We start from the raw sequence: 14,807 nt of genomic DNA on the forward strand, positions 1-14,807 counted from the left end.
GCAGTTGTCCCCTGGTAACGTTGTTGTTGTTGTCGCTGTTGCGGCTGTGTCATTTTTCTTCGTGGTTCCTTCAAGAGCTCCTTTTTTTTTTGCTTTCTACGCGCACTTGTATCGAATGGGGAAGCGGCGCAGCGTTTATCACGTGACCCTGTATACCACGTGTCTTCCAATGCTCCAGTTGAGATTTCGGTCCTGCTCATATATAAAGCAGAAGCAGGCTGTTCGCTTTGGCTCAGTCGCTTTGTCTCGTCTTCACTGGATACTGTACGCTGAAACAGACTGCTTGCAGAAACGGCTATGATGAGGACTCTGGTGAGTTGCGCAAAGCTTACTGGGTTATCACGCGTGATTCGTTCATGTGCTCTGTTCAATCAGCTCTGTATCGGATAACAAAGCACCTGTTATCAGCTAATAGAGAACCTTCATGACAAGCGCCGTATTTGACACGCCCAATTTGGCATTTCACAATTGAAGTGCCTCATTTTGAGTTGGTGTGTCTCGGTGTGTTCCTATTGTCTTTTGTTTATCACGCTAGTTTAACGTTTTTTTTTTTAGTTTGGACAATTGGCCGTTGGACATATTGCTCTCATGAACTTTGATGCTTGGTGTTCGAACACCTATACCTAATTCTTAAAACCACGAACCACGATATGATGATTAGGCTCGCCGTATTCGGTCGAACTCCAGGTTAAATTTGACCATTCGGGATTATATAACGTACAGCTGAATCTAAGGTACGCGAGCGTTCTTGCTTTCGCCTCCCTCCCCCCCCCCCCCAATCGGAATAAGGGAGCCGTGCCCGGGATCGAACCTACGACCTCGAGTTGAGCAGTGCTACGCCATGGCTACTGGAGTACCACAGCGAGTGATAGCAAATTGCCGAGTCATTGTCATGTTTCATATACACACACAAAACTTGCACAGTTAAACCGTCATTTAAAGAAGTCGGTTGGACCAGAGAAATATTTCGTTAGATCGAGAACATAGTTCTAACGCGAAAACACTTCAAGCACTCATAACATTACGTTTATTCAAGGTCATCAAAAGATAAATTTTTTCTTTGCCTGCGTGTGCACTTATCGAGGAGCGTGAGCCCACTGAGCGCGTCTTGGCTCATTTCCTATAGCAGCGGCAAACTTCCCTAGCATGTCAGTGGCGTCCGTCAGCAGAACTGAAACTCAAATTGCTCATAACTCTCCCATATTCTAACCCTTCCTCATCGCCTCCTCAACAACTATTAGATCGGGCGCGACTTCGAATCCTCTCTGAGAATCAATGTTGAGAACATCATTGAGAACCAGTCATCCGAGGACCGTGGCGAGATAGCACACGAGCTTTGCTGCCGAGGTGAGATCAAGGGTAAAGTCCACAACACCCTTCACCTTCCGTGAATGAGACAAACGTCAGATATGGGTACATGTTTGGCCTGAAACGGGCAGCTTCGGGGCCGCCGGGACGGGCGATTACGTGGTTTTCGCGGTACGGAAGTCTGCGAGAAACTTAGCCCTTAAACCTTAGCTGAACCAACCGCTTTCGCGTCAATAATACATTCAGTCAGCCATTGTCATCCTGCCATTATGTCATCGCCATCGTTAAAGCAAGTTTGTCGAGCGACAGCACGGTTTTGCTTGCTTTGGGAAAGGACACAGACGCTGCTGGGCGCTGTCAGCAACTGCCGCATCTACAATTGCACTACAGTACAACACGCAGACGTTGCTCTGCGCAGCAGCAGCAGCGAGCGAATTGACCTTCAAACTGCGTCTCGCTTCAACACGAACAAAGCGTCGAAAGCGCAGCGCATACTAACCTACGAGCACTCCGTGCACTTGGTACACATTGCAGATCGCTTTCAAGGTATGGGCGCCCACGTGGCGTATCTAGCAGCCGCCGGTAGGGGCAGGCCAAGTCCCAGTTTGACCTCGGCTCGGTTTGGAAGTCACATTTACGGAACCAGGCGTTTTCTGGGTTTGTACCTGGAGTAGTAGAGCTATCGCTCTAATAATCGTCGTCTGCCTTGCTTGCGTTTCCTTTCTTGAAAACTCAGCGCTCGCTATATTTTCCTGTCGAGAGTGCAGCGTCACGCTGATAACGCGCAAGCCGTTCGTGACCTGGAAGTACCGTGCTCGCAGCGTTAAAGAAAGGAACTGCGAGCAAAACAGATGACGATTATTGTTGTGGGTCAAGATACTACCCAGAGGGCGTAAAATGTTTCAAGAGCGTAAGCTACATTCATGTACCCTCCAGCGTGTCGAGTTACCCACGCTTCAGAGCCGTCCCGAATCGTGGGGCGCGCCCAGTTTCGTGGCGGTCATGGTTCGTATATCTTGCTTTCGGCAGCTCTCCTACAACGGATGGCTAGACTCTTTGGCCTCCCAGGTGTTCCGTTTCAGACAATTCGCTCCTTGAGCCGTACCTCTCCTTGTCGCGTGCTTATGCGATGTTTGGTCAGCATGCTGCGATGCACTTTTCGGGGAGACGGTGTCGGGCCTTCTTGAAGTGCTTTCAGAAGCACTAAAGGAGGTCTGGGTGCCCCTGTCCCGGGAGAGGCATCGCTTAGGCGAGCAATTTCTGAAAGTGTGGGCTCGCCAAGCCGCGATGTTGGCATGAGTGAGGAGGAACGCTCTCCATAAAGTTATAATGCATGCGTTTAAGACCGCTGGACTCGGCCGTGTGTGCCTGTCGATCACGTGTTTTCCTTACTTCTTTTTGTGGACTCCAAAGCCAGAACCGGTCATGGCGCCCCTGAATGCGGTCGCGTTGCCTGGGGCACGGCTTCTGTGGTCTCTACGGTTGTTTGCCTTGACCTCTTTTGTATTAAGGCAATCCGAAGGTCAGTTGGGTTCGTGCACCTGACGATCACCATGGTTGTTCGTGTGTTGAGCGCAGAAGCTCAGTTCGAGCAGCTTCAAAGTAGCTCCCTTGTCTGGGAAGGACTGTTGGCCCGAACCAAAGCCCTTCACCCAGTCAACTCGGGTAGTGCGGTGTGCCGGGGTCAATGTACCGAATGATTTTGAGTTGGTCAGTATATGTAAACTATGGGACGTGGCAACTACGGCTCCAAGTCCTCTTCCCACCTGACAACAGCACACCTGGGTTCACGGTGGCTCTATCGCTTAGAGCAGCGCTCAAGCTTCTCGTTTCTGGCGTAGACCAGGGATGTTTCGTCGAGGCCGAAAATGTTGTTGCTGCCGAATACCTTAGTTTGTTCAGTCTCAAGGATTTCAGTGACGAAACCGCGGAAATCTTTCCGCTGTGTGTGCAAACGTCCGGCCTGCTTAGCGAACCGCATCAGTCTTTTTTAATGACAGAGCCATTGAAGAGAGCCCGGAGGTTAAAAAAAGGACAATGTTTGAGCGTATTGGACCTCTGAAAGGTTCAAGCACTTGGTGTCGTTGCTTCACTGCTTCAGGTTCGATACTTAACTGTTTTAAACTTTCATAGGCAGCTCCGTACTGCGCCCCGTGTTACAGTATATATCTCAAAGCATTCCTCAATATTTACGCCGTAATGTATGTCATGTTTTAACAAGGTAAATACGGATATTGTGCACTCATAGAACGAGGCTAAAAACTAATGTTACTTGGTCAGTGTCGTGCGATAAAAACAAACGAGCTTTGTGAGTCGAGGTGTACCTTTCTATAGTTAGCTGATCTGCGCGTTATAAAGTAGTCTGGGTTTGATGATTGGCACTTGTTCGTGCTTGCAGCATGCAGTGTTCGAGGCTTAGGAACACAGCGACACCCGCCACACATACGAGTTCCTAAACGCTGGTCAAACGTTGGAGGTAAATAACAACCAGGCGGACCAAGTTGCGTTCCCTCCGATATGTTTCCGAAGTTTAGCGAGAGTTTTCTTTTGAGCAGATCGCTTGTATTAGTGTGAGTGCATGATTTGGAAACGAATCGAACCAGTCGTAATTGAATTTGGCGGTGTGCATAGTATCAGAAAGCAAACTGGAAGCGCCGCAGGCAGGGCGAATGCTCTTAATCTAGAACGAGCGCTGTTTGGAGTTGCTTCTAAATTCCTTGCAAGAAAATAAACTGCCAATTCACTGCCCTGAATGAGATAAAGAGATAACAGCATCTTCTGCTTACACCACTCAACGAAAACGTGTTATCAAAACGATATGTCGCCTTGCGGCATAACAGGCATCATGGTCAACTTCACAGCTCCTGAGCGTGTTATCCTTCCTGTTACCGGTGCGCAGGACAAAATTACGTTAGCTAGAAAATTCCTGCTGCTTAAGGAATTAGCAGCGTTAATGATGGACCAGAAAACTAAACTATAACCAAACCAAGTGAAGCTTTAGCATACAAATCTAATTTATTAAAGCGCCCGCCTAAACAAAGCACACTCCGTTATTTATTAAATTATGTATAGAAAAGCTCTGGTCAACTCGTTGGGAATAAATAAGTCGTCCCGAGTGAAGTGTTTAGAACAAGCCGTGCCCCGTAGTGTCCGCCACATTTTTCCCAATGCGCAAGTTTCGTATCCATGCAACTCTCCGTTGTGCGTCGTCTGCTACTTTCGGGAAACGATGAACTGAACCGCTGCCTTTGTATCACGATTTCACGCATAATGGTACACAGCAAAATTCTTTCGACATCCGTTTTATTTTATTTTCGGGCTTGTGCGCGGTGGCATCACGCGATTTGGAAACCACGAGGCGACGTCGCAGCGCACACGATAATGTGAGAACCAACGGCTCAACCTAGATTGGTTGGTTCTTGGCGCGACCGCTAGGGGGTGAGCATTTAGTTGTAGTCGCGAGTAGCCGTCGAGAACGCTGGAATCGGTGTGGGTGATCTCTGCGTAAGAAAGATGCCTTGTAATCTCAGCAGTGTAGTGCCATCAGTAGGCAGATTATCGTGCCGCTATAGCTGGCATGTATAAAGCCGGACATGCTGCTTAGGGGGCAAATTTTCGCAGTACGACGTCGTGAAGGTAAGCGAAAATGAATACCGGGTTGCCGTGGATAGAATCCGGTAAGTACAGACAAGATATGTGGCTCGGGTGCAGCACTTTATTCGATGTTGCCGTAACTCCAGCTAATGCACTCGGAAATACTCGTACGTATTAGGTCGCGAACGCTGTCTTTCGTGAATGCCGGCAGCCGTAACCACACTTCGTGTTCCCCGGCGCTCGAAGTTCGCGCAACATAATTTTCACCAATCACTTTTACGTTTTTAGCGCACGAAAAGGGACGAGAGACAGAAGTACGACGCGGACACAGCGCTACCACCATGCCAACATACTAACATAATAAATAGCAACATGCCCGAACTTGCGCTCTTCCACCAATAGTTGGCACTCTGCTTGAAGCATTCGTGAAAGAACATACCAATTTTGTTCAGATATAGGTGCTTTGTTTGCACAAACGTTACCCAAAATGAGCTCTCGACCTATATTCGTGATCATATTCAGTTTGGAGATTATCCATGCTCGCTTTAGCACGGGCTGCATATCGAACGCACTAAGCAGCATCGAGGACGACGTTGCTTAGGGCGAACCGGCGAAGCATGTGACGAGCACGACTTCTCTGAGAGTGGACGAGGATGCGGCTTGGGGCGTCTACTAAAACAAATTATGGGGTTTAACGTGCCAAAACCACTTTCTGATTATGAGGCATGCCGTATAGTGGAGGACTCGGGAAATGTCGACCACCTGGGGTTCTTTAACGTGCACCTAAATCTAAGTACACGGCTGTTTTCGCATTTCGCCCCCATCGAAACGCGGCCGCCGTGGCCGGCATTCGATCCCGCGACCTCGTGCTCAGCAGCCCAACACCATAGCCACTGAGCAACAACGGCGGGTGGGTATCGACTAGCCAGAATTCAAGACGAGCTCACGGTACATAACGCTGTGCACTGTTTTAAGTGTTTCGTTTTTCTAAAAATAGATCGGTCGCCCGATGTTCGAATTACATTACCTTATTGCTTGGCAATTTCAGTATTGGTCGACGTATCTTCCAGTACGAAGCGACACATGACGCATTAATGAGCGGTAAAGTAACGTCGGCTTGGTCGACTTTCATGATGCGCTGCTTCCCCGAGCTGCCACGAACCGTTCAAACTATGCTTCGTATCTCCCAAAGATGCACAAATGCGATAAAATCACGCGGTCCTCACGCACAGTGGGAATCGACACGAGCGAAGATTTCTGGGTTGTTTGCTTCGATTGACGGTAATTAGCGGTAATGTTCGTGCCGAATGTTTAATTTGTTCAGCGTTTAGTTCAGTACGAAAGTGGTGAGTTGACGTTAAATGTTACCTTGAGCGGCGCCGTCCGCGGTTTGTCTGCGTAGTAGAGAGAACCCACAGTGAGACACGCTTGCTGGAGGCGTTGTTGTGTGCCGTTGTTGATTACCTGCGAGAAGGTTAGCACTGTCATTGCCTTACACGGCACATCGCACGGAGCCAGAGGGTTAAACTTTAATATAATTATGGTGCTGTGTGGGGTCAAAACCAGAATCGTAATATGAGCCACGCCGTAGGGGTGTAGTCCGGAATTATTTGACCCCCTTGGAGTTCTTTACGTGCACGTAAATCTAAGGGAAGCGTAGCGGGGGGCGGCAGAAAATTAGGTGGGCAGATGAAATTAAGTTTGAAGGGACAACATGGCCAGAATTAGCACATGACCGGAGTAGTTGGAGAAGTATGGGAGAGGCCTTTGCCCTGAAGTGGGAGTAGCCAGGCTGGTGATGATGATGATGAAGATGATGATGAAATCTAAGCACATTTCGCCCCGTGAAAATGCAGCTGCCGCGGATGGGATCGAGCCCGCGACGTCGAGCAACTCCATAGCGTCAAAGCTACCACGGCGGGTGCAGAAGTGTTGATTCGACGTGTGACCACTTCCATAGTGTCATCTACACTCTACGGTGCTTTAATAATGGGATTTCGCGTCCACGCCCTCTGCGCCAGTTGTCCGCTTGACAAATGTGCACGGTGTTTGTTTTTCAGAAATAGCAGAATTGTACGTTGCCGTACCTTGACCCTAAATGTATCTAGTTTGTCCGAAACCGCTGTCGTGTCTAGTGGTTGAGTTTCCTTGCTTTCTCACGTCGCCTTTTCCCTCTCCCGCTCTCCTCCTACGTATGGTAGCTGCGAGCGAACAGTGGCAAGGCTGTTATCCACTCGTCTCGTGGCTGCGTTGGTTCTATCCATCTCTTGCTCCTCTCTCTGCCTCCTCTCTACCATTCTGTGTGCCTCCATTCTGGTCTGTTGTACGTTACCACAAAGGGAAGCGCTGCTATTTCTGCAATGCTATTGCGGGGGATCACGGACAATTACAGCCGCCGAGAGGACAGTGTGAGGACGCGATAGAAATGTCCAAACGAGTTTCTCGCGTCGCCTTTCCTCTCTGCCACGATACTGTCGTGTATATGGGCTCCCTGTACCACCCCCCGACGTGGCGTGCAAGCCAGCGACAGCTGCAGCAGCGAAGAAGTCGAAGGAAGAGGCAAAGAAAGTTTAGTTTTACTTATGCGTACAACTACATTTCCTATTTCTGTGACAATACCTACTCACATGTTCAGATCTAGTAAAGGTTGTCGATGTACAAGATAGGTCCCGTTGTCAGAAGCATGACTGGTTGCATTAGTCGCGCATATGTCCCTTTCCGTATGAAACCTGAAAATGAAACTTGTTATTTTGTACATTATATGCGTGCTTTAAAATTTGCCACCGGTGTTTAACGAACACTGAGCCTCTGTAGAAGCTAAACTGATTTCTATTTCTGCGGTAGTACATAGAGCAAAATGTGACCCACATTGGCACGGAGAAGCACCGTATATTCTAAGACAGTTTTAAAATCTTAAAATCAAAACATAACAAGCGCTCTTGCGTAAAACTGCTATCGACCGAAGTTCCGCGACCAAAAATGTCGCAGTTTCGCTCAAAAGGCGAAGCGTCCATTGCGATAGCAAATTAGTAGATAGCTGTACAAAGTAAGAACAGTTGTCTTATCGGCCGTATAAACTCCTGAACATTCGCTTATTAACTAAACTAATCAGCATGGTCTCACGCGTGCACAGACAAACATAAACACATCTCACTTGACGAGCGGCCACTCGCCGTCAAAACCCTGGCGTCGTAAAGAAACGCAATGAGTGAATTGACTTTCGTGCTTGCTCTCGCTTCAACGCCAACTAAGCGACAAGTGCACAGCGCATACGTGGCTATCAGCCATCGGCGCACCTGTGGACTATGCATCTATCGCAGACAGCTTTTCAAGATAGGGCCCGCGCGGCCGTGCTCAGCCAAAATAATACTTTGAAATCGCGGATATGCCATACTGACGTAGAGGCACTGCAGGTACTGGCGCCAAAAACAAAAAAAAAACTGAATCTACGCCTTCACATTGTCTTTTAGTCAGCAACTTCTTATCAGTAAATACAGGAAGTAGAGTTTCGAAATGATATTTTATCGGTCGAAACCGATGTAGTATATAATTTTACTGCCGAAACACGGCTTTCCCTATCACTTCCCTTCCTCTATCTTGAGTGAACATTCGAAGGTGAACTGATTCATGCCTTTCCCAGCTGGCGACGTTGTTCTTGGCGCTGGCCTTCTCTGCTGTGTGCCAAGCGGGCCACTACGGAGGCCACGGTGGTGGTCATGGCGGTGATCATGGCGGCTACACGTTCAGCCATGGCTATACGAACTACTTCGACAACCAGCGGGCACATCACGGCTACGGCGGAGGCTACGGAGGGGGAGGAGGAGGGGGAGGAGGATACGGTGGAGGCTACGGCCACGGCCACTACGGCTAACTCCAGGAGTCACAGTGACCTGTACATATGCCACGGATGAGATAGAATATGCCACGCAGAGCCGAGGTACGACGTCGTTGATTTTATAAAGTGTACGTTTTCAATTTTAACTACATAGCCTGAGCCGCCTACCGATTTTCGCTTTGGTTCACTGTAATGCGATAAGAAATACTAAAGCGAATAGAAATACATGATAAAACGCTCAGGTAAATTATCGCAAACCGACAAAGAGCGGGACATCTCTAGGCATCAGTTTTCAAAGGCTCGTTTCACAACGTCAGCTGAAGTTTACTGACCCTCTAGATATTGTTTTTTCCAAGAATCCCGTCCTTCTATATGTGGGACGATACTATGCGAACGTGTATCACATGGGACAACTTGTACACGCATATATAGCTAAGCTTGCGCTAGACTCGGGAATCATGTTGAAACGTGCTCACCTTGGCATCGAACCAGCTTAACTCCGCAATCGCCAGCATGTGCCCCAAACAAGCATACTAAAAAAAATAATTTAATGCCGTGGTTTGAAGTGCTAAAACCACAGTCTGATTATGAGGGCCGTAATCAGGGACTCCGGTTTAGCTTTGAACCCCTGGGATTCATTACCGCGCACCCAATGCATGGTACATACGCGGGCGCTTTTGGATTTCGCCACCATCGCAATGCGACTGCCGCGTTTGGATTTGATCCCGTGACCTCGTTTTTAGTAGCTCAACGCCAAAGCCACTAAGCAACCATGCCGGGGTAAAACTACAATACTACGAAATTGATTAGTGGGATATAAAAAATTATCTAATTCCACATGGAGATTTGTCGTGCAAGTAATGTCTAAACGAGAAGAAAGGGGGTTAACCGAGGGACCCGATTTTTATTAGTCTTATCATAAGAAGTCAACAGACACAGACACCAAGCACAGCATATACATAGACAAGTAATATGTCTTCATTTTTAAGCAGTGTAGCTGAAGATGCGGACTTTGTTCGGCCGCAGGCGATTTTAAGGCAATGTTCGCGAGAAAAAAAAAGTGGTGGTATACGGCAGTTGAACAGATTGTGCTGATAGAACCTTGAAGATAACTGTTCCTGCAGCTTGTTTGAACAATTTCATTTGACAGCCCCGGAAAGAAAATAGTGTCGTTACTCAGGACGAGTTAATCAAATGTCTTTTTTGTAACACCTTGTGGTCTTGTGTTGCAGATATAAGCGAAAATGCGCACTTTTGAATGGTTTTCTGAACCAATCAAGCATCCAGAGACCACTGTGACAATGGCGGAACTACAGCCCAACGAAGCAGTAGGATGCAACAGTGCCGATTTAGATGCCACTGAATAAAGCTGCAAGTCTGGAGAAAGTGCAGCGTGACGCATGAAAGATGAATGCCAAAAATCAGCAACCACTGTCTTTCGCCCAGGTACGGGCGAGTCCGACGTTTCGTGGTTGTTTCATACTATATTTCACTGCATGTGCGTGTTGCCGAACTTTCGAAACCAATAAACTCTTGCTAAAACAATGTTTTTGTGGTTTTCCGAAATCTTGTGATGACGTGTAGCGTCAGCGGTTAATGGTAATAAAAAATAATTATTCAGTCATTCTCTTCGGCCACAGCTTCAAGGACACCACGAAGAAACTTTCCACTCTATGGTCTTTGACAAAATGGTTCGACGGTGCAACAAAATGATCGATTCCGTATCCCACAGACCCTCAAATGAAATTCAGATTTGCTTTAACTTTACTGAGAAACGCGGAAACACTGTTACATCAACTTCGGCTCGGTGCAGCCGCCATCAACATTTTTCTACACAATATAGGGATCTCTGAATCATCATCATGTGCTTGTGGTGAACCGGATGAGGATATCTCAAAAGTGCTGTTAACGTGTCTGCTTTGTAACAAGCATAGACGCGAACTGCATGTCAAATTTAGAACAAGTGACAATCCTGCGCTCTCTTTTAGTGTCGCGGGTGAAGTCACTGGTGGAAATAGGACTATTCTCAGACTATGACCTTCTCCTTAAATTGCGAAGAGGCCGTTATGTACTCCGAGGAATTTCTGGGCTTCATGCAACCTGGCCTGAAAGTACTGACAATGTGCATGCATTTGAATGTTGGTGCAAAAGCGTCAGGTTGCCCATCGAGAGAAAAAGTCGGCGTCTGTCGCCTGTAGCAGCGAAATGGCACCTAACTCGCATTGCCATTGGCTGCGACGCCACGTCACGTGGTGCGCCTCGGCGGAGCAGAGCGAGCGAAAGGGAACACCTGCTGCGGCGCTAGCGCGTAAGGCGCTGCGTGAGGGGAGAGGGCGTCGCCGCGACGCCACGTCACCCTCGATCTCGTTCTCGGCGCGAGCGCTCCTCGATGGAGCAGAGCCAACGCCTCTGACATAGCAGTCCTCTGCACTCTGCTTTACGACGTCATGCTACTTGGACCGAAATTTCCACTGTCGAGCCCGGCGTGACGAAAGCGGTGACGTCAAAATCACCGCGTCTTACTCGGGAGCATCTCCATTAGATTATGTTGCAGTGGGGCAAGGTATCATGACGACATGGATCGAAGTACACAGGCCTTGTGCTGTGGTGGCATGCGGCAGGCTGCTTGCTGTCTCGGGCCACACGTACCGCCATAGTACATTACACGCAGCACATCGTTTGAAGTACCTCTCAGCACCGTTCAATGGGACATTAATGCTTTCGCATTCACAAGTCAAAAGAATTGCTTAGGTGTCCTCGCGTTTTTCTTTTTAGCCTCAAATTTAGGTGCGAAATTAGATAGTCTGCTATTTGTTTCTTTTCATTCTTTCTGGGTAGGCAGGCACTTTTTCGAAGCAATTTTCGCTACTCATAGCGCCTCAGACAATATGGAAGTGAAATGAAGAAGATCATACATGCTTTCAACCTCTTCACATGTTCACACAGTTAAATGTAATCTAACCTAAAGAGGAATATTAGGTCACCCTACATTGATTATTTCAATAGAGGAGGCCTGGCAAGCCAGAAAAATATAAAACGAAATATGGGCACCAGCTGGCGCTGTAATAAATACGGACAGTCACTTTTCGGAGCTAATAACCTGCTTATTATTAATAAAAGATTACGCTACATGCTTAAGGAACCAAAGACTTGACCTAGTAAGTTTCCGTATGTTTCTCAGCAAGAAGCTGCGAAATCTGTGACGTCGAACTAAAGTGTCGTCCGTTGCGGTATCGGCACGAAATGAAACACAACAAAATGAAATAAAGCTTGACCTTCATTCTCTCGAGTAGTAATAAACTTTTGGTTACCAAGTGAATCAAGATCGCACTTTGAAAAAATAGTTTACTTGTATATACCGATTACTTCTTGCAGGACACTCTTTCTTTCAGCCTAATTCAACCTTGCATAGTTGCCGATGGCAACGCTGCTCTGCGTCACTGCTCAGGTCATCGCGATAACTCTTAATATTAATCACAGGTCGCTCCGTTATTTGTTGTTTGGTGGAGGGGCCAAACTGCACTGCAAAGTCACCAATTCCCCGTTATGAGTGAGAATTTAACAATGAGTGCATTCACTGTCATGTCACCCGACCGAGATCTTGGTGTCAGCTGAGTGACAGCCAAGATGGCCTTAGCTATGTGACAGCCTGAATCACGGAACAGGGAGGTTAGAGGTGCGGTGAAACAACACATTTAAACATTTATTTTCTATGCTGGTAGTTGAAGCCGATTCATCACTGTTTCAAGACCTTTTTTGAGTTGTCGGCGTAACGGGAATTCGCAGCGCTGCGTCCAGATGGTCGATCGTTGCGGTTGTCGTCGGGAATCGCAACAGCGCTTTCGTAGCCTTCTGCAGTTTTGATACGCGCTGCCATGGTCCCAAGAGCTTGCGCAGTGAGAAGGGTTACTGCAGTGTGCATTAATTCCTGACTTTCTCTTCTTCAAATATTTCATTCCGCTACCTCCGTGCAGGGTTGCCAACCTGGCTGAGTCCTCGTATAACCTTCCTGCCTTTCATTTATCTTTTTCACTTTCTCTGTCGCTCTCAATCAATCAATCAACCAATCAATCAATCAGTGAATGAAAGCTGTATTAGATGAGAAGAAATAGTTTATGCAGAGATACTTTAGGCTAAATGGCCAGTGAACGGCACAGTGCAAACAATGACTAGCAACGCTGTACAACCTTACTATAAATAATTACAAAGAATTATTATACACAATTACTCATTGGCAAAGGATTGTTTGTACTATGGAAGAATCACAAACTAATCTGCAATAAACGATTAACTGTGACAAAGCTTAATAAGCGTATAAAGTGCAAAATAGAGAGAAGTCTAACAGGAAATGCTCAAGAACGCTAGGTTAAAGAGGAAGTAGTGCTTACGTATTTTGCCAAATTCGCCGCAAGTTTCAGTTCAAACGCTAAGTCATTCTGCCTGTTAGCAATAGAAAACGTCGAAACTCTCAGGACACAGCACACGCGCACCTGTAGCTTTCGGAATCTAATTGCATGGACGCAGAAGTGGCGGCCACTGATTTTCGCCAGTGGTGCTATTCTGGGCACAGTAATATTCCACCGTGATGTCACAATTTAGTAATAGCCGCATTTTGAGCCAATCAGAGCGTCTGTAGCAGCCGTCTGAGGCTGCTCTGGGCCAATCAGAGCAGAAAATACGTAGGAATTCGTCAGTGTCCAGATTTGCACCCCAGGTCACGAAGACAGAGTGTTTTCAGCTGAAAACTAGGAATGATGATGTTCAACACTTGCACAGAAAGTGACGTCCACCCCGTCAGTGATCTCTCAAGTATTTATTTGCCTTTTGTCCAAATCGGTACAGATATCTAAGGAACTGAACGACTCAGACCAGCAGAAAACGATTCATTCGCTCCGTCGTTCGTTGAAGTGTCCCCACATCCGTCAATTTCGTAACGTAATCGTTAAAACCACAACGACTACGATGCTAAGGGGAGACTTTAGGCCTTCTGTTTCATCATGACATGTGAGTGGTTATATGGGCTTTTAGTGAGTCATCTTCTCACTTGTTGTAGCCGGGCTCGTCGACGCGAACATGGAAGACACAGGAGGCAACATTATAGCGCTGTGTATTGTCTCGTGCGCCTGTTGTATCCGCATCATTGTGCCGGTGCTACAACAAATTAGAGCACGGGATGTGAAGCGCCGAGGTGAAAGCTAGTGAGAGCATCGCTACTTTTAGCGCAGAATGCTGTCAACGCGATGGTTGGCGTGGCGACACATGATGTGACGGAAAGCGTCAACTTTGCGTTCGTTCTGGCACGTCAATGTGATTGTGCGTCCGTATGAACGAGTAGAAAGGGGGTTAACGGAGGGGCCCCATCTTTAATAATCATATCCTGAGAAGCGAACAAATAAAGACACCAAGGAAAACAAAGGGGGAAAAACTTGTACTTGCTAATTGAAATAAAGAAATAAATGAATGACAATGAAAGTGGATGAAAAAACAACTTTCGCCAGGTGGGGAACAATCCCACGTATTCGTATTACGCGTGCGACGCTCTACCAATCGAGCTACTGCGGCATGGGTTCCCCATCCACTTTCTTGAGTATTTCTGTGTTACTACTATAACTAGCCTTGGGAGTGTCAGCCAGTGCCACCACTCACAAAACTTGGCGGCAGATGAGCATCCCTCCAGCTGCAGGCGTCACGAGTACGTGATCTTTCTGGGTGAAGGCAACTGGTCAATAAACCCGGCAACATTGATGCCTTCAGGTAGCATGTGCGATGCTCGCGGCCGCTAACGGATCGCATTAATACTAGCGTAGCGTATTTGCTGTTACCAGTCTTCACCGTGTCCCTCCTTACCCCCGTATTCAGAAATGCATCTTGAATAGAAGCCCATGCTTGACTTGATTTATGTGACGCCTGGCGTGAACGAGCCAAAGACGCTCATTGCGTTTCATGCAGCGCGTTCACGCCAGGTGTCATAAAAATCAAGTCAAGCACGGGCTTCAAGTAAAGATACGTTTCTGAATACGGGGGTTATTTATTTATTTATTTGTTTGTCTACGCGCTTAGGCGTGTCAGT

General features: G+C 47.4%; 1 protein-coding gene across 3 annotated transcripts; it reads left to right on the forward strand.

Moving 5' to 3' along the window:
- The first annotated feature begins 220 nt into the window (after nt 1–220).
- LOC139050696 (heterogeneous nuclear ribonucleoprotein A1-like) lies at nt 221–10,284 on the forward strand. Of its 3 annotated transcripts, none has more exons than XM_070527319.1 (3): nt 221–312; nt 8,543–8,839; nt 9,970–10,284. In XM_070527319.1, the coding sequence occupies exons 1-2, from the start codon at nt 298–300 to the stop codon at nt 8,771–8,773; spliced, it is 246 nt and encodes an 81-aa protein (XP_070383420.1). In that variant the 5' UTR covers nt 221–297; the 3' UTR covers nt 8,774–8,839; nt 9,970–10,284. The 3 variants fall into 3 exon arrangements, 1 of the variants encoding a protein (XP_070383420.1); XR_011509020.1 differs by lacking the exon at nt 221–312 and adding an exon at nt 4,777–4,985; XR_011509021.1 differs by lacking the exon at nt 221–312 and adding an exon at nt 4,777–4,944.
- Nucleotides 10,285–14,807: the final 4,523 nt, after the last annotated feature.

This window comes from Dermacentor albipictus, chromosome 10, assembly GCF_038994185.2.
Source record: "Dermacentor albipictus isolate Rhodes 1998 colony chromosome 10, USDA_Dalb.pri_finalv2, whole genome shotgun sequence".
NCBI classification, from domain to species: Eukaryota; Metazoa; Arthropoda; class Arachnida; order Ixodida; family Ixodidae; genus Dermacentor; species Dermacentor albipictus.